This window comes from Cervus canadensis, chromosome 7 (genome assembly GCF_019320065.1).
Source record: "Cervus canadensis isolate Bull #8, Minnesota chromosome 7, ASM1932006v1, whole genome shotgun sequence".
Classification (NCBI taxonomy): Eukaryota; Metazoa; Chordata; class Mammalia; order Artiodactyla; family Cervidae; genus Cervus; species Cervus canadensis.
The window spans coordinates 35,685,409-35,705,545 of NC_057392.1; the positions used below are offsets into that span (position 1 = coordinate 35,685,409).

General features: G+C 39.8%; 1 protein-coding gene across 6 annotated transcripts in view; it reads left to right on the plus strand.

Moving 5' to 3' along the window:
- QTRT2 (queuine tRNA-ribosyltransferase accessory subunit 2) overlaps positions 1-17,827 on the plus strand; it is a 39,530-nt gene extending 21,703 nt beyond the window's left edge. The window contains exons 9-10 of one of the 6 annotated variants that reach the window (XM_043474908.1): positions 7,309-7,391; positions 16,380-17,827. In XM_043474908.1, coding sequence (XP_043330843.1) covers positions 7,309-7,391; positions 16,380-16,414 — 118 coding nt within the window. In that variant the 3' untranslated portion in view covers positions 16,415-17,827. The other 5 variants (XM_043474909.1, XM_043474910.1, XM_043474907.1 and 2 more) reach the window with 5 other exon arrangements.
- The last annotated feature ends 2,310 nt before the right edge of the window (positions 17,828-20,137 follow it).

Genomic DNA, 20,137 nt, shown 5'->3' on the forward strand with positions numbered 1-20,137 from the left:
TGCCTGTCTGTGTCCTTTACTATATTAAATCATCTAATTCTTGTAACAGCTCTATAGGTAAGCACTAATAAGGCATTGTTATTACCTGATTACATTTCAGATGAGAAAACAGACCCAGGGGGAGGTTAACTGGCTTTCCAGAGTTGTGAAGCAGGAAACAAGCCCAGTCATTGTAGCTCCAGAGCCTTCCCTTTTTGTCCCCTTGGCCAGTCTTCATTGGTAAAGTAACAGGAAAGATGTATGTCTCCACGGGTGGTTGCAGAGATTAAATGAGACAGAATATATAGAAGTTTTTTTTAAACTGCAAAAAGCTATGCAAGTAAAAGGTCATACCGTCTCTTCTAATATTATAGTTCTGATGGCAAGTGGGAGAAGAGTGTCATTCATCAGAACCGCGTCTCCTCACATTTTTGTGTGCCTTTACAGTATGACTAACCATGCTCAGCAGGAGGCAGCGAGCATGTGACTCTGCTGCTGCTCCTTGGTAAGCCTTGGTCTAGGAGGCTGTATCCATCAGAGCCGGACTTCTGAATCTCCTGGCCCGCTGCACTCTCCATTACCTTTTGACTACATTGCCCTCTTCAGCAGGTGCCTGGCACTACATTTGCTAGTCGTGTTACTAACTGTTGGTTATGTGCCAATAGAATAGGTGGTCTGGGTTCTCAGTTTCTTGTGGAATATCATTGTAACTTCCTTCCTCAGGTACCAGGAGGACTTCAGTCCTCTCGTGAGAGGGTGTTCCTGTTATTGCTGTAAGAACCACACTCGTGCGTACGTCCACCATCTGCTGGTGACGAACGAGCTATTGGCTGGTGTCCTGCTTATGATGCACAACTTTGAACACTATTTTGGATTTTTCCACTCCATCCGGGAAGCACTGAAAAGTGACAGACTGGCTCAGTTGAAAGAGCTCATCCGCCAGCAAGCCTCCTGAGACGTGGCACCCAGTCTGACTCTTCACGTTGAGCCTGCACCACAGTTGTGATGTGGGAAGAAGAGAGCCAGAAATGATCGTAACTTTTAACTTTAATCACTTATATTTGAGAATGAAGTCTACTTAAAGTAGGAACATCTGTACTGAGCTCTGCCCACATGAGGCTAAAGAGACTTCTTACGACTGAAATGACCTAGATTGATCAGAAGAAACTGAAACCTGACCTTTCATATTTCTACACTCTTTTAGTCAATTGAGATTTGTTTAGTCAAAGATAAGCTTTAGATATAAGAGGACAGCCTTGAAGTGGGGATGATGAAAATCTGAGGGTTCACTGAATTGGATTGGAACTTGAAGGGAGATGATTGGTCATAAGTCATATGACCTCTGTGGATATGTGCCTGCTGACCAAGAGGAATCTAGCTGATTCAAGAGTTTTCTTCATTTTAATCCTAATATTCTCAGGGGCCTCTTTTGGATTCTTCTGCCTCCCAAGCTGTCCTGGCAGTGCAGTCAACCAGAAATGACTCTTGTGACTTCACCAGCCTCACATCTCAATGGAATGTGGAGCTCTCACGTTGCTCCAATGACCAGTTGACACAGGGCACACTCTTCATTTGACCATATGGTCTTTCTGTGACTTGCCTCCCTAAAGTCACCACAGTTGCCTATGTGGAGCTGAAAGTGCATTGCAGCTTTCATCTGGTCATACAGATCCACTGTGGTCTGCCTTTCAGGCTCATTCATAGTCGAGCCACTTAACTGAAGTTCCATCACTTGGGGAGATTCAGTCACTGTGTGTTCACTTGGACGGAGCCCTGGCCTGGCTGTTAGGGGATTGGGTTTAAGTTACTCAGCTGTAACACTTGGGCATATATCACTTAACCTCCCCATTCCTGTTTCCTTCTCAATAATGGGGACAGGCATAGTGAAGAGTGCTAGATGAATGTCTAAGATTCCACCCAGCTCTTAATATTTGGGAAACAAGAAGTTTTAGATTAGAACCATAGCTTTACATGTATCCTTGTTTATTGATCACTATTGGCTTGATTTAAAATACAGTGGTATCAGGAGTTAGGCAACAGTAGAGATATTCGAGAGCCTAAAAAGAGGTTTGGCCCATGGATTTTAAAGTGGTTGGTAAATTGTCATCCGCAGGTCCTGAGGCTAGGAAGGCCTTCCCTGATCACATCTCCTTCTATGAATTTTTTATGCTCTTGTCAAAGGAATGACATTCATGTTGATGATATGACAGGTGATTTTTATTTAGAAGTGCTTTTCTATATTTGTCAAGTTTCCTGTAAAAATACACATACGTGTGTGTTTCACACATAGTTTTTATAAAAACAACAGAACCAAAAAGATGCCTTTGTTTTGTTTGTAGGGGTATAAAATATTTGTTTTATATTCTTATGCTGTATTTTTCTCTTTGTTCATTTTAGTGGGCATTACTGAACATTGTTTTTGATTATTATGTGGTTACTATATTTTTATATGTTGGGCGCCCATCTATATGGTCTTCTTTTATTAGTGGTTTAAGAATGTATATGAATTCCAAAGTTCATGAATTTCAGAATTCACAGACACTTCCTGTAACCTCTCCTCCAATGAATGGCAAGGGTACTTACAAAAGACAGAATTTCTATTCTCAAGAATCTTCTTGTTTTGAAATATATTGGATTGGACTTGTTCATATGTTTATAGTCCTGTTCAATGTCAAGCCCATTGTTGGAGGAGTATTAATAAATATCCTAGAATCCATATAAAATTTATGAGCTTTATTTGTATTCAAAACGCTGAAAATTCTACCCAACTTTGTCCATTTCTCTGGGTCTTTTTCTTATTAGCACATTTGAAAGAATATTTCTTTCCTTTAAACTGATTAAAGTCAATAACCAATAAACATTTTTAATTAAAAAAATACTAATCTGGTTTCTTATAAATAGTGATGCATCTATTAAACAAAACATTAATTTCCATGGTACCAGAAATGTTCTCCATTAGAAAAGAATTTTTCTACATTGATTCCATGTGTAGTCATTGTTTTTAAGTGTACTCACACTAAATGCAGAATCCAGGAAAGAGATTCAGGGATGCACCTGTCTTTTTACATAATCAGAGGCCTTAAGGCTATGCTAGCACATAATACAAATAATAGTAGTAGCCACAGTCTATGGAGTATTTTACTGTGTCAGGCACCTTAGTAAATGCTTTCCACACATATCTCATTGACTCTTACAGCATGGCTGTGTGGTGCTGATATTATTCCTAGCTTGAGTTTCAGGAAGGTTGAGTTGTCTGCCTGAGGCCTACCAGAAATTTCTGGAAGGTTGAGTGGTTTGCCAAAAGCCTGCCACTAGTCAGCTCCCAGGTTGGACTTGGCTCCATCTGACTAAAACTCAAAAGTTAACCATTGCACTAGCCTCTTCCTGGTGGCTTGCTCCTGAGTTGAAGGGGCTACAAGAAGGACTGAAGAGAGAAGCCTTCTGGCCCTGAGGTGCAGGGGGCTTCTGGAGCTTTGCTGGAGCTCAGTCCTGGCTCCCACTGCTCCACTGGGGAATAGCTGGCACTGGCCTGTGTGGCCCACAGTACCATGTTGACACCTATCGGTCTGTAGGTACTTGATGTGAGTTGCCATTCCATGTGAGTTGCTAATTTGCCCAAGCCCAGTTTGGGGACTGTAATCACACCTTGAACGGTATTGAGCGGGTTTGGAAATGATAGCTTACAGTGAACAACATCAGATTTGTGATCTCCAAAGTTTTAGCTTCGGGACTGGAGACCAGGCTTGACCACACAGGGCTCTTGTGTGGCAGAAGTTTTATCAGTGAAAGGGGACAGAGAAAGTTTCTGACATAGACATCAGACAGGGGTGGAGAGTGCCCCACTTGCTAGTCTTTAGCACGGGAATTATATACTTTATAAATTCGTTACTACAATAAATCAAAAGGATGTCTTAAGGTTGTAAAAATTTTACCAGATCCACTCCCACAATTTACATTCTAGGATAACAGGATTAGAATTTAATGATAGAAAAATCCTACCAGGCCCACTCCCATAATATACATTCTAAGATATCAGGATTAGTCAGAAGGTTTTCAGGAAGGAGAAGCTCCTCAAGCAGGATACATTGTTGTTATATAATCCCTAGTACAGAGTTTAAACTGAGTTGTTTGTTGTATACCAGACCACCTGACCTGCCTCCTGAGAAATCCGTATGCAGGTCAGGAAGCAACAGTTAGAACTGGACATGGAACAACAAACTGGTTCCAAATAGGAAGAGTAGTAGGTCAAGACTGTATATTGTCACCGTGCTTATTTAACTTATATGCAGAGTACATCATGAGAAATGCTGGGCTGGAAGAAGCACAAGCTGGAATCACGATTGCTGGGAGAAATATCAATAACCTCAGATACACAGATGACACCACCCTTATGGCAGAAAGTGAAGAAGAACTAAAGAGCCTCTTGATGAAAGTGAAAGAGGAGAGTGAAAAAGTTGGTTTAAAGCTCAACATTCAGAAAACAAAGATCATGGCATCCGGTCCCATCACTTTATGGCAAGTAGATGGAAAAACAGTGGAAACAGTGGCTGACTTTATTTTGGGGGGCTCCAAAATCACTGCAGATGGTGACTGCAGCCATGAGATTAAAAGACGCTTACTCCTTGGAAGAAAAGTTATGAACAACCTAGACAGCATATTAAAAAGCAGAGACATTACTTTGCCAACAGAGGTCCGTCTAGTCAAAGCTATGGTTTTTCCAGTAGTCATGTATGGATGTGAGAGTTGGACTATAATTAAAGCTGAGCACCGAAGAATTGATGCTTTTGAACTGTGGTGGTGGAGAAGACTCTTGAGAGACCTTTGAACTGCAAGGAGATCCAACCAGTCCATCCTAAAGGAAACCAGTCCTGAATATTCATTGGAAGGACTGATATTGAAGCTGAAACTCCAATACTTTGGCCACCTGATGCGAAGAGCTGACTTCTTTGAAAAGACCCTGATTCTGGGAAAGATTGAAGGCAGGAAGAGAAGAGGACGACAGAGGATGAGATGGTTGGATGGCATCACCAACTGAATGGACATGTTTGAGTAAACTCTGGGAGTTGGTGATGGACAGGGAAGCCTGGCGAGCTGCAGTCCACAGGGTCTCAAACAGTCGGACACGACTGAGCAATTCGAACTGAACTGAACTGAACTTGTTGTATAATCATCACTTCCGGTCTTAAAAAACTGTTTTATGTGACTAAGGAATGTAGAGAAAAAAAAAAAGAAGTTTGTCCTTTCCTCCTCCTTGAGAATTCCAGACCCCTATCTCCTTCTCAAGAACCTCTGACCCCTCTCTTCTCAGGGACCCTTGGACTTCTTATCAACCTGCCTAGGAATTCACTCTCTCAGAAAGTCAGTCATTCAGCTGCGTTCAACTCTTTGCAACCCCGTGAACTGTAGCCCGCCAGGCTCCTCTGTCCATGGAATTCTCGAGGCAACAATACTGGAGTAGGTAGGGTAGTTATTCCCTTCTCCAGGGGATCTTCGTAACCCAGGGATCGAACCTGGGTCCCCACATTTCAAGCAGATTCTTTACCATCTGAGCCACCAGGGAGAGGGTCTGAGTCTGTGATCAGTTAAAGTGGACTCTTGAGAAATCAATAAGAGTCTGAGGTTTCCTATATGCTTTGGGGGGAGGATATTTTATTATTCTCTGGGGATAAAGGGAAGAGATTCTTTTAACACATTTTTCAAACTAAATATTTGTGTAATTAAAGAATTTTAATAAAATTTCAAACAAAGGCCATCAAAAGGTCAAGATTAGCGTGTGTAAGCAACCATCTTCTCCAGGATGTTTTTTTCTATTGAGGCAGCTTGGAGCTCACTGAGAAACCACAGAGTTAAATGATTATCCTGTGCCTTCCTGATTAGGAACAGGCTGCTCTCTGCAGTTTGATTAGTCTCGCTCATAGCGACAGGATTACAGCTTATTAAAACTGACAGTGCTGTGTAGGGCAGGGAGCCAAGAAGGTCAAACTTACATGCTGAGCCAGCCACCAGCAAGGCTCTGCCTTTACCTGAAGGTTTGGGGTAATCGGCATTCATTGTAATATGCTTTTTCTCATTTATTTTTTCTCACCCTCTAGAACTCTTGCTTGTTTTATACCTTTTCTTTCCCTTCTTCCTCATGGGAATCCCTGACTTATGACCATATAACCAAATTAATAGTCGGGCAAATCAGAAAAGAAAGCCCAGTGTAATAGTGTGAAGTGAGGTAACTCTACATCCTCATTGCCCACAGCAGTCCTGGTTTAGGTCTGTGGTCCAGACATCATTACAAATAGCACCCCTTTTACTCTCAGAAGTGCCCAAGTTTGGCCAGGTTATGTGGTTACCCTAATGTGAGTGGTGGGGATGGTCAAACGAGAACAGATGCCCCATCCAAACAGGACAGCTGCTATCTACCTCTTGCTAATTGCTGCCATGGATCCAGTGTTGTCACATCTTTAATCTTTCAGAGTAGCCAACAAATCTGGATTTTCAGATAAAAGCTTTTTTTTTGCATTTTCATCATAATTTATTGTTATTATTTAATTACTGGAGTATAGTTGCTTTACAACATTGTGTTAGTTTCTGCTGTAAACAAAATGAATCAGCTATAAGTATACATATATCCCCTCCCTTGAGCCTCCCCCTCCACTGTATCCCTCTAGGTCATCACAGAACACTGAAACTCACAACTTTCAAATGCTGGATCAATTTTTTTTAAAGTATTCTTCTAGTCAGACAAAACTTAAGTGTGCCTGATTTGCAACCTTTTTGGTTTAGAATCTGGAGGGAAGACTGGCATCTTTAACATTTAAAAGTTTTTCAGTGATGCATCAAAATACAGAAAAAGCACCTAGAGTTTCTAGCTCCTGCAGCTGATTACAGATTTCCACATTAAGAGATCCCCAGTCCCTGGTGGCTCGGATAGTAAAGCATCTGCCTGCAATGCAGAAGACCAGGGCTCAATCCCTGGGTCAGGAAGATCCCCTGGAGAAGGGAATGGCAACCCACTCCAGTATTCTTGCCTAGAGAATTCCCTGGACAGAAGAGCCTGGCAGGCTACAGTCCATGGGGTCTCAGAGTCTGACACAACTGAGTGACTACACTTTCACTTTCATGTTAGGAACTGAATTGTTAGTTATGCTTAAAAAAATTACTGGTTCACATATTAATCAAGGTGCATTTTAAGTTCAAACTTTGTTAGGTATTTGGTATTTGGAAATACCAAGGAAATAGCTGTTTGTTTTTAATGATGCATGAGTGGAAGCAATGCTAGTTGGCAGTATTTGATCGTAAGAATTCAATAAGGTAATTTTATTTTATTTTTTTTAACAGAAGAGATCCCCCATGTTGTCCCAGCACCCTGGCATTATCCCCACATAACTCCCAAAACAATTCCAAACCTGCCCAACGGGAAGGTATGATTGCCTTGTTCAACTTTTTGTTTTATGGTTGAGAACTGTCAGGCCTGGAGAAGAAAGACTTTCAGTCACTGTGTCTTCTTAAGGAATTTAAAGAGAAGCCTATCTCTTTCCAGTTACATTTTGACTCTCCTCCATCCTACCCTATTTTCTGCTGGGCTGTGCCCTTCCAGGTTCAGTAGTGGTTTCCCAGTACCCTTTTCCAAGGATCCTTTCTGGCTCACAAAACCAGATGGTACAAGGACGTAAGGGTTCCTATCACACCTTCTAGCATTTAACAGCACTAGTCTCGGCCAACACAGTGAGAGCTCAATTACTGTTTGTCTAGGGAATGCTTATTCTCTGTGCGGTTGAGGCATTATCTTCAGATTTTTGCCAGCTGAGCTGACACAGCAGTACACAGTGAGACCTAGGCTGAATGTCTTGTCAGCGGTGATTTTATCTCACTTTACATTAGGCAAGCTCCCAGTGACCTGACACATTTTTATTTTCTCTGACTCAGTTCTGCCTTCTGCCATTAGCATCTTCTAGCACTGGCCTCAAAGCAATTTCCCCTGCTCTGACAAGAGGAACTCAGAGTGAACTTTTCTTTTTTCCACTTTGAGTCCAAGCTGAAGTTGCCAAGAAGTTCAAACGGCCCGTGCTCCTGCTAGTATGATTCAGAGGGATTAGCGCACCTTCCTCTGCACGCTCTCCCTAATGCTTGCCTTTTTCCCTGAACTGCTGTCCCCTGCTGTCTGCTCCTTTGTCTGAGGAACGCATTTGCTCTTGTTATCGCTTTGTTCCCTGCGTCTTTCGGATGGCTTCAGAACACAATCAAGATGTGGCTATTAATGGTCTTCTCTTTCTTAACAGCTCAGAGTCACTTCCTTTTATTTAGTCCATTTTCCCTTCCCTCCCAGACATCTTGGTTTCAAATCAAAGTTTCATAACCGTTTAATAACTACTGCTTTATAGTTGGTGTTAGTAAGGGATGTGAGACAGGAGGTAAGAGACAAGAAACCAAAAGGTGAGGGGTTGCTGAGGGAACCACCAGTAACTGAGAAACAGGGCAAGCATCTTCAGGATGCTTCTTTCATGAAGAAATTAGGCAAGATTAGCCCTCAAGACTGAACATTACAAATCCAGTGGTCTGATGAAGTTTTACTCTAATTTTTATGGATGGAATGAGAAGATGGTCTCCCCTCAGAGGATCTGATTTCCTTCCAAACAGTTAAAGTAGTACTTAAAACCACCCCAGGGTGATTTATGTTGGTCACAAGTCCTTTCATAGAATTCAGTGACATAATAGATAATAAGAGTTTTTCAGATCACACCTCCAATTTTCCATTCCCAACTTATTTATTTTTATTTTTGTTTAACAAACTTATTTAACATTTTCATCACAATTGCGTTTATCAGTTCCCGTGATGTCAGCTGAAGAAAATACAAACTATGAAAATATATTCAGTCCCCCACATAGTAATTACACATCAAAAGAGAAGAGAATGACAAAGTACATTCATTTTTTTCTTTTTTTACCATGTATCTGACTATGGTTAGACTCCAATTCCATGTTGTTTGAGTAGAAAAGTCACTTCCAGTCATATTAAAAAAGTCACTTCAACTTCACTTTTCTGCTTGAACATTCAGCTATTACCAGAAATCTGACACATCAGAAACCAGATATATTATCTTTCTTCCTTCAGTCAAACTAAAGTCAAACTTCAACTTCCTTGCCTCTGTCAATGGCACTTGTCTTCTAGTCAATCCAGCTAGGAAACTTACTCCTTGAATGAATGATATAATTCATAAAAGGGATGGGGATAAGATATTTTATCCCCATAAATGTTAATCTTTTCTGAAACAGCCTTACAGGCATACTTAAAAATAATGTTTTACCAGCTATTTGGGCATCCCTTCTACAGTCAAATTGACGTATAAAATTAACCATCACAAGTCCCCGGTACGTGATGTAGGAGCTGCTTAAAAGTACTGAGGCTGTATGGAGGCAGAACAAGAGCTTTCTTTTCCCTTTTTGGTTCTAGAAATCTGCAGCTGCAATTTTAATGAGGAGAAGGCTGAGAAGTCACCCAGAGATGGTAATTTTGTTTTGGTCAAAGTCTCACACATTTACATATAAATGAAAAACAAAAGGACATTTAAATTCTAGAAAGGGATGAGAAGGGGAAATTAGCTTAGTTTTTCTCCTTGTCAAAAACAGGACTCTTTGGTGACACAGAAAATATAATCATTTATCAGCCCCTTTGTTTTATAAACAGAGGTGGAACCAAGGCCCAGATAGGATGTGACTAACCCAAGGTCTAACAAGAAGTGAGAGGAAAGGCTGGAACAAGAGTCTAGGTTTCCTTTCCCAGCCTTTCTCCTGGTCCCTAGTTCTTGTTCTGCCTCCATAAAACCTTGGTACTCTTAAGCAGCTCCTACATCACGTACTGGGAACTTGTGATGGTTAATTTTATATGTCAATTTGACTGTGGAAGGGATGCCCAAATAGCTGGTAAAACATTATTTCTGAGTATGTCTGTTAGGCTGTTTCAGAAAAGATTAACATTTGAATTCGTAGACTGAGTAAAGAAGATCTCGCTCATCAATTCGTGGGCACCATCCAATTTCTCAAAAGTCTGAGTAGAACAAAAAAGTGTAGGAAGGACGAATAAGTCTCTTACTTGAGCTGGGACATCTGTCTTCTGTTCTCCTGGATATTGATGCTCCTGATTCTTGGCCCTTTGGACTCAGATTGGAACTTACACCACTTGCTCCCATGGTTCTCAGGGTTTGGACTAGAATTGCACCCAAAGCTTCTCTGGGCCATCAGCTTGCAGACGGCAGATCAGATTGTGGGACTTCTTGGTCTACATAATCATGTGAGCCAATTCCTATAATAAATCTCTCCTATTTGTCTGTATCTATCTATCTATCTATCATCTCCTATTGTTTCTGTTTCTTGAGAGAACTCTGACAAGCATGATTTTACCATTCTGGTCATGGCTGTGAGCCTTCCTAGCTTCTGGAATAATAGTGATTCTTGAATGCAGAGATTTTTCTGTTTATAGATACTCTTTTTAAAGTCTGCATTGACTTTACTATAACTGTGGGCATCATAGGAGTTGGCAAAGATGTCTCAAGCGTAGTTCAGAAAGATCATATAGACCAAGTCATTCCAATATCTGCCATTTCTCTGTTCTATGCCCCTCACATAATTGTAAAGGGCTCCATGGTTTTTTTGAGCTGCTGGTTTGTGTCAGGAGAAAGGGAAGGCGTGAACAGTGGTGTTCATCTTCCAGGGCCTCATCAAGTAATCATATCTTTTTCTCACAGGTTCTTGATTATCTATGGAATTTGGTCCAGCTAATCAGCACATAAAAACAAATCTCATTGAGGGACTTCCCCATAATTTGTCACTGGGGATATTGTTCAGTCATAAATATATCCTCCCTAACCTGATTCATTCCAATATCTAGCATACAGTCAGTTAGTCAAGAAAAGCTTATTGATTTCCAACTAAGTGTCAATCACTCTGTACACTTGGAGTTCAATGACAAACACCCCACAAAGAGCACCTACCTTCTTGGAATTTGCAGACCAGGAGTAAACTCAGAATTACATACATTCTATATAATTAGAAAACTTCACTTTGCTCAATAATCTAAGTCGTATCCTAACCACAACAGAAGACTGAAACTCCCCTAAGAAATGAGAGAATGTAAAAAATCACTAGATGACAATTCCTATGATAAAGAAAATGCAAATGTTAAAGAGTTTTTTGTTTTTGTTTTTAATATTTGTTATTGAAGAAATAGAACTGCAGGCCAGATTAGTGAGCTGAGTTTGTCTGGACTGACTGACATTAATTCAATTTGAGTGGTCTTCATTTTAAGGCTCCCAACAAATGTACAATCCCTCTAATAAAGTATAATTTTTTTCCATTTATATTTGAGAAAACAGGGCTAGAACAATCAAATAACTACTTACAATTATGTACTTTGATTCCAGGAACATCTGGTGCCATAGTCTAGGCTATAATTCCAACCTCACCCCCTTCTCATTCACAGGCACCTGAGGTCCAGGGTAGGGCTCTGAAATAAGTATATAGCATATATTCTCTTAACAACAAGTTTCTACAGAGATGTATCGCTGATTTTTTTTTTAACAGAATTTTGAAAGAAGTGATCTAATCTTGAAGATAATCATAGGAGTAGAGACTTTTTCTAATGATCCGGCAATTATTTGAAACCTTTATAGAGCAACATTTGGATATAGAGTTTGGGAAAGGAGTACAGACTGGAAAGCACACTCAGTTGAGTGTCCTTAATAACAGCAATATATATGTGCTTTACATTTTAGAAAATACCAACGGTCAATCTAATCCATGTCTCATGAGAAGGTCAAGCTGAATAATTCTGGTTATGATTTTTTTTTTTAAAGGGTATGGGTATATGGGTCAGAGTAACTGCAAAGTAATCTACTGGTTTTCTTGTGTGACTTTTGAAGTCAGTAACAAGATCCTAGCTAGAAAGCCACGTTTGGAGTGTTCATCTAGAAAATAAAAAGTTAAGGAAGTTGCCACTTCATGCTGTTAACCTGTTTGGATGCCCAGTAATGTTTGTCGATGGATGATCTATTCATTCACCATGTACTGCCTGCTGATATGTCCCACATTTGCCGGATAGTGGGGATTGAAACATGAAAATGTCAGAGGTTTTGCTTTTGAAATCACAGCTTAGTGGAGAGAATAAACACATTTATAACCGTGCAAAATAGCACAGTAACCACACTGGTGTGGGATATACAAAGTGACATGGTAGAGAAGTTTTTCTCGTCATATTTTTTGAACAACAAAAAAGAACATGCAGTTGGATGAATGTGAATCTACTTATGGGGACAACAGGGAAAATAGTTAACTTAGTAATTTAAAAAAGGATGTATAGAGTTTTACCAAGGGAAGACAATTACAGGCCACTAACAAAGTAGTCCAGGAATTCCTCCCAGACTTGCCTGTGTTCCTTCCATGATGCCATATTGCCTCTGATTACTCTCCATTATCCATCCCTCACTCACTCAACAGCAGTTTCTGACTGACTAGGCAGCCTATGCAGGGGATACAAAGAGAGGAGTGCTGCCTCCTCTGATAAAATGGAACCCGGAATCCTCAAAGTTTAGTGCTGGAAGGAGGATGGTATTCCACCAGGAGGTGGTTAACTGACTCCAGCGGCTCCATGTTCTCCCTCTGCGATTTGACTTCTCTTTGGATGTTTCATATTCGAGTTAGCCCCGTTTCCACCAACTGAACATCTCCTGGAGCAATACTGGCTCAAGCTGGATTTGAAACATTACTTTTCTTCCCTCACAGCAGTTGAAATTTCTTCATTTTTTTCACAGAGTTGATCTAAATCTTCAGATCCACAATCTTTTTTTTTTTTAATTTTAGCATTTGGGGTAATGTAGGGAAGCAGAGGGAACATGGAAACATTGCCCAAGATTGGATATCTGCTTCAAGGTCAGGGGAGAAATTCTGGCCACTGTTATAACCTCTCCTGGAGTCAAAAGTGAATGACGTAATAGATTAATCCTAATTTACAGTGTTCAATAAACAAGACACCGCTGTTCTTCGACAGAAGCTCGGAACAACAAGCTGGTACCATGTTCTTAGTGTCAGCCATCAGCTCAGGGCCAATCTTGCTTTTTCTATATTCTTATCTACTCCTCTCAGTGCTATCTGGATTATTTTGAAGCAAATTACAGACAATTTATGGTATTAATATTATTTGTAAACATTTCAACATACATCTTTAAAAAAATAAGGGCTCTTTAAAAATTAATAATAATTCCAAAAAATAACCAAGAAACTCTAAAATACATGTGTGAAGTAGCCAACCACTTCAGATTTTCTTTCATTAGACACTATGCCATTTTATCCTATTATTGATTAAAGATTAAGCTAGTGATTTTTACTGAAAAATCTTTGTAAGTGGCTCAATAAAAATTTTACTGTAGTCAATAAACAAATAAATAAGTAAACACAGTACTTTTAGTCCACTTAAAATGAATAACACCTTACTATAACCAAATGCCTAGACAGTATTCATATTTACTCTATCATCTCATAATTTTTTAGAGTTGGTTTATTTGAATCAATATCTGTGTAGCAATGAAGTGCTTGAAATGTGGCTAGTCTGAATTGTGATATGCTTAAAGTGTAAAATATGCAAGAGATTTCAAAAGTTTAGCACATAAAAAAGATGCAAATAATTATTTTTACATTGTTAACATCTTAATGGTAAATAATATTTTAATCCATTGGGATAAATAAAATATATTATTAAAATTAATTTTATTTATTTACTTTATTTTTTAATATGGCTAGTAGAAAATTTCTAAGTACATATGTGATTTACATTATACTTCTGTTGAGCAGTGCTGATCTAGAGGTGAGATCAGGTTCAGATTTGATTTTTCTGGCAAGACTATTTTGAGGATGGTGGTGTGTTCTTCCATGAGGAGGCACATAATGGTTCATTCACTTCTTGTGCTGTTAAGATTGATCAGTGGTCCTGATACTGCAGACTTATCCATCAGCTTTTCTTCTAATGGTCATGACAGTCACTAACGATCACTTCCCAGATCTGCTATTTCATTAGGGGCTGCTGTGGACTGAATTTTGTGCCTCTCACCCCAATTCATGTTGGTATACAAAAACTTGGTATATATTCTCCCAAAATAAAAACACTATTTCAAAAGATATATGCACCCCAATATTCATTGCAGCACTATTTATAATATTGACACATACACACTACTATATGTAAAACAGACAACTAATAAAGACCTACTGACTAGCACAGGGAACTCTACTCAACATTCTGTAATGGCCTATATGGGAAAAAAATCTAAAAAAGAGTGGATATATGTATATGTATAATTGATTCACTTTCCTGTACACCTGAAACTGACACAACATTGTAAATCAATTATACTCCAATAAAAGCTTTAAAAAAATCAGATACTCATTAGGATATAATTATATAATTTGATAATATCTACTAAAGTAGAAGATGTGCAAATCTTTCTACTAATAATTTCTCTTTTAGGTTTATATCCTAGAAAAAATTCAGCACATATGCTCAAGGATATATGTACAAAAATATTCATTATAGCTTTTAAAAACAATAAAGGTTTGAGAACAGATTAAATGACTATCAACAGGAGAATGGTATGTTTATATAGCGTTAAAATGAATGATGAACTAAACCTACATGTATCAACTTATATGAAGAAAGATTTTCAGAGAATAGTACTTATACTATTGGTACTATAATTGTACTTACACTTTGAAAACATAAAATGCAATATGGATATATGTGTACATAGCAAGGCATAAAACATGGTGAAAATGATAAATATTTAATGCCAATATTGATTCCTTCTGGGTATGTAAGGAGGAAAATGCAATAAGGATGATTACTTTAAGTGTATTTGTAATGTATTCTTTCTTTTAAAAGATTTGAAATGAATATAAAATGCTAACATCTGATATAGCTATTATGTGCAATTGATGTTCAGTAGCTTAGTCGTGTCTGACTCTTTGTGACTCCATCGACTGCAACACACCAAGCTTCCCTGTCCTTTACCATCTCCCGGAGCTTCCTCAAACTCATGTCCATTGAGTCAGTGATGCCATCCAACAATCTTGTTCTCTGTCGTCCCTTTCTCCTGCCTTCAATCTTTCCCAACTCAGGGTCTTTTCTAATGAGTTAGCTCTTCCCATCAGGTAGCCAAAGTATTGGCTTCAGTGTCAGCATCAGTCCTTCCAATGAACATTCAGGACTGATTTCCTTTAGAATTGACTGGTTTGATCTCCTTGCAGTCCAAGGGACTCTCAAGAGTCTTCTCCAACACTGCAGTTCAAAAGCATCCGTTCTTTGGTGCTCATCCTTCTTTATGGTTCAACTCTCACATCCATACATGACTACTGGAAAAACCATAACTTTGACTAGACAGACCTTTGTTGGCAAATAATGTCTCTACTTTTTAATATGCTGTCTAAATTTGAGGACAAGCATCTTCTGAGGAGCAAGCATCTTTTACTTTCACGGCTGCAACCATCATCTGCAGTAATTTTGGAGCCAAAGAAAATAAAGTCTGTCACCGTTTCCATTGTTTCTTCATCTATTTGCCATGAAGTGATGGGACCGGATGCCATGATCTTAGTTTTCTGAATGTTGAGTTTTAAGCCAACTTTTTCACTCTCCTCTTTCACTTTCATCAAGAGGCTCTTTAGTTCCTCTTTGCTTTCTGCCATAAGGGTAGTGTCATCTGCATATCTGGGGTTATTGATATTTCTCTTAGCAATCTTGATTCCAGCTTGTGCTTCATCCAGCCTGGCATTTTGTGTGACGTATTCTGCATGTAACTTAAATAAGCAGGGTGACAATATACGGCCTTGACATACTCCTTTCCCAATTTGGAACCAGTTCATTGTTCCATGTCTCGTTCTAACTGTTAGTTCTTGACCTGCATACAGATTTCTCAGGAGGCAGGTAAAGTGGGCTGGTATTCCCATCTCTTGAAGAATTTTCCACAGTTTGTAGTGATCCACACAGTCAAAGGCTTTAGCATAGTGAATGAATCAGAAGTAGAGGTTGTTCTGGAATTCTCTTGCTTTTTCAACGATCCAACAGATGTTGGCAATTTGATCTCTGGTTCCTCTGCCTTTTCTAAATCCAGCTTGAACATCTGGAAGTTCTCAGTTCACGTACTGTTGAAGCCTAATTTGGAGAATTTTGAGCATTACTTTGCTAGTATGTGACATGACTGCAATTGTGTGGTAGTGAACATTCTTTGGCATTGCCCTTCTTTGGTACAATATTATTCTCTAAAGTTTTTTGAGTGTTTGATACATCTTATAATATTTTCAAAAATGAAATACATCATCCAAGAAGACAGCATTTAAAAAATTTTTATTTTATGTATTTATTTTTTTGGCAGGCTCCACACAACATTGTAGGATCTTAATTCCCTGATCAAGGATAGAACCCACACCCCCTGTGTTGGAAGCACAGAGTCTTAACCACTGACCACCCGGTAAGTCCTAGAAGACAACATTTTAAATCTCATGAACCACTCCCAGGGTTGCTGAGTTTAATGTTTCTACCAAATGATGTTCCAAATCCCCTGTCTGAGCTCCCTTGTCTCTTCTTTAGGAAGTTAGTTTGAAGTCATGTTTGCATAACCACCAGGGCAACACAAGAACCAGCAATTTGTTCTCTATGTTATTTTCCCCCCTGACAGGGATTAAAACCCATGTTCTATTTCTACCCTCATGATTCTGCTCAGGATTGATGTAATTAAATGAACAAAACTTTGAGGTTTCTCTTATAGTTCTTCAGAGTGAAACCTTATAAAAGTTTGAAGCTGATGGTGGTGGGCAAGCAGGAATGCAGGTGGATTGGCATTACCAGGCAAACTTTGTTTTCTTCATTGAAAGGAATTACTCCTCTTGGCTTTCTTAGCTTTTTTCTAACCTTTCACTGAATTCTCCATTTCTTACTAACATATCTCATAGCTTCTCTCTTTTCTAAACTTTATTTTCACTTGATAAAGCTATTTTCCTACTTCCTTTCAATTTCTACTCCACATAGCACAACTTCCCTTAGCTTCCAGAATCTTTGCTCCTTCACTTTACCTCCTTTGCAAATCCTGAAAAAGCCTTGCCCTTATCTCCACTCCCCTCCCTCTATCTAAAAGTCTTCTGGACAGTTTTGTCCTTATAATATTTTTAGAAGTGAAATAAATCATCTCAGAGGCAGTAACATTGTTATCTCATGAAGTCTTCAGCCTTTAATCTTCATAGTGTAGGGAGGACAGGGTGATTCTGTTTTTTTTTCTTTTGAGACATTAGTAGTTTAATGGATCAGAACTTACATATCTGAAGCAAGGTCCTGGAGTCCATTGTGTGCGGCGGACAGTGGGCAGGACATGGCAGCAGGAGGGGAGCAGGAATTACCAGTTGACATCAGGTGGGTTCATTAATTAGCAGGAGATCAGTAGAGGGGCCTGTCCCTTTGATAAGAACAATCACTAGCTGGGGCCTGGGGCAGGTATGTGGGATGGAAGGTCAGTCATGTGCGTGAGATACAGGTGAGGCAGGCATTGGTTGGGCAGGGGATGTACACAGTGCAAGAGAACAGCCGTCTTGAGGGGCCTGATCATCCACTCCACCTCTCCATACCCTGAACAATCCTTACAGTCTTTGGTCTGCCCCTCTCACATGATATACCTCGGGTCAGTTATGTAGAGGGGCACTGGAACCAGATACCACAAATACAGTACAGACAGGCCACCCCTGCTTTTCACAAACCCAGAGCCACCCCTGTGGGAAGGAGCAGGGACAGGGCAATTCTTGATTAAAAAAACTCAGTTCTTAGACTTGTGGTTGCCAGGTGGGGCTGGGGGTTGGGGAGGGATGGATTGGGAGTTTGGGCTTAGCAGGTGCAAACTACTATACATAGGAGGGATAAACAACAAGGCCCTACTATATAACGCAGGGAAGTGAAATTGAAAGTCGCTCAGTCGTGTCTGACTCTTTGTAGTCCATGGAGTTTTCCAGGCCAGAAATACTGGAGTGGGTAGCCTTTCCGTTCTCTAAGGGATCTTCCCAACCCAGTGATCGAACCCAGGTCTCCTGCATTGCAGGTGGATTCTTTACCACCTGAGTCACAAGGGAAGCCCAAGAATACTGGAGTAGGTAGCCTATCCCTTCTCCAGCAGATCTTCCCAACCCAAGAATTTGAACCGGGGTCTCCTACATTGCAGGCGGATTCTTTACCACCTGAGTCACAAGGGAAGCCCAAGAATACTGGAGTGGGTAGCCTATCCCTTCTCCAGCAGATCTTCCCAACCCAAGAATTTGAACCGGGGTCTCCTGCATTGCAGGCGGATTCTTTACCAACTGAGCTATGAGGGAAGCCCATAATGCAGAGAACTATATTCAATATCCTATAATAAATAATAACAGAAAAGAATATGAAAAAGAATGTATTATATTTGTAACTGAATCATTTTGCAGTACAGCAGAAATTAACACAACATTGTAAATCAAGTATACTTTAATAAAATAAATTTTTAAAAAATCTCAGTTCTCAGAGTTCCTTGCTCAAAACCCTCCCTAAAGATCATTTATTTCTACCCAGTTCCATACTCAACACTCCCATCCCTGATATTTTCAGGCAACAAATCTATATTAAGCACAAGCAGTAGATATTCTTGTATAGCTAGATCATGCTTTCCAGTTTATATTTTCTTACAGATGATTTTTTCCCCAACAACACGTAAAGTAGACAGGACAGAGATCATTGCCCTCATTTTACCCCTGAGGAGGCTGAGGCAGAGACTGACTCCTCAGAGTTTTTCAGTTGAAGAAGGTGGACTTTAATTGAAGTTGATAGATAGAGAACAGTCAGGAAATGGAAATCCCCAGCTGTCAGGGGTTACAGACCAACAGCCAGTTCTCCATACAAGTGCTTTCTTCACTTGGCTCTGCTTGTGAGCTCTTTTAGAGGCAGGTGTTAGCTGAGTCGGCCTGGTACAACAAAGGCTCACTCCAATACTTGAACCGAAAGTATTTCAGTTTGACAAAAGCAGCATCAGGGAGAGAAGCCTCAGGGCCTTGCACAGATCCTGGAAGGAGGAAGGAAAACAACCCAGAGGGAAGTAGGACAGGAGGGAAGTGGGAGGGGGAAGGAGAGTAAGCAACGGAGAAGAAAAAAGGTGTGAAATCATTTGCCCTGAATTTGTCTTCATGAAAATTTGATATATGAAAATTCCTACTTGAAAATGAGATAAATAAAGAGGTAATTATTTGCATTACAAATTAATTCTTCACTTCAAAAGAGTATTTACCACAGGTGCGATTCTGTGATGTGAGCCTTTACAAAAGGAATATGACTTGGGGGAGGTGGGAGATTTAAATAATAAAATCCTGATTATAATATAATAGGAAATAATCCAGGGATAAAGGGGAGACATCTGAAGAAAGAGGTGGTTGTGCAGGGAGCTCTCTGCAGAGCTCAGGCTTTTAAAAGGACATGAACAAAAGACAGGGAAAGGGGATTATAGATGAGCTTGAACACAAAAGATTGTCGTGAACCTTCAAAAACAGAATAAAGGAAGCTGAAGTTGGGAATAAACCTCCCCTTACAAAAAGTGCTAACAGCTGCTCTAAGAACCCTAAAAGCTTTGTCAGAGTGAGGGGAAGCCCAAACATCGAGCAGCTTGCTCTTTCAGTAAGTGAGGGGGTATAACGTTAACCCAAGTTAAGTAGTTTTTACTTTTTTCTGTTGTTTACTTTGCTTCTGTTTTCACCAATGTGCAAAAAGATGGGGAAAATTATATTTCTTTTAATGTGGAAGGAAAATATTGATATTATTGCACTTGGAAAAGTAATGAAGATTCCAAGTTTGGGCATCATGGACAGGAGAAGACTCGAGAGCCCCGAGGCCAAATTTGAGAGAAAGATTGTGAGAAGATACAGGAGGAAGATCAAGTAAGGAAATGGTGATCTGCCTCCTCTCTCTTCCCCACGGGCTCAGATCTTGGGTAGATTCCATTAAAGTTTGTTAATTGCTTAGTGTGAGTGGATTTCTTATGGAAATGGAGGATGGAACTCAGCTTGGTTCCCTCGGGGTCCTGGGGAAAATAAAAGTCGACTTTCAAATGCAGGAGCCAAAGAAAGGTGATACCAGGAT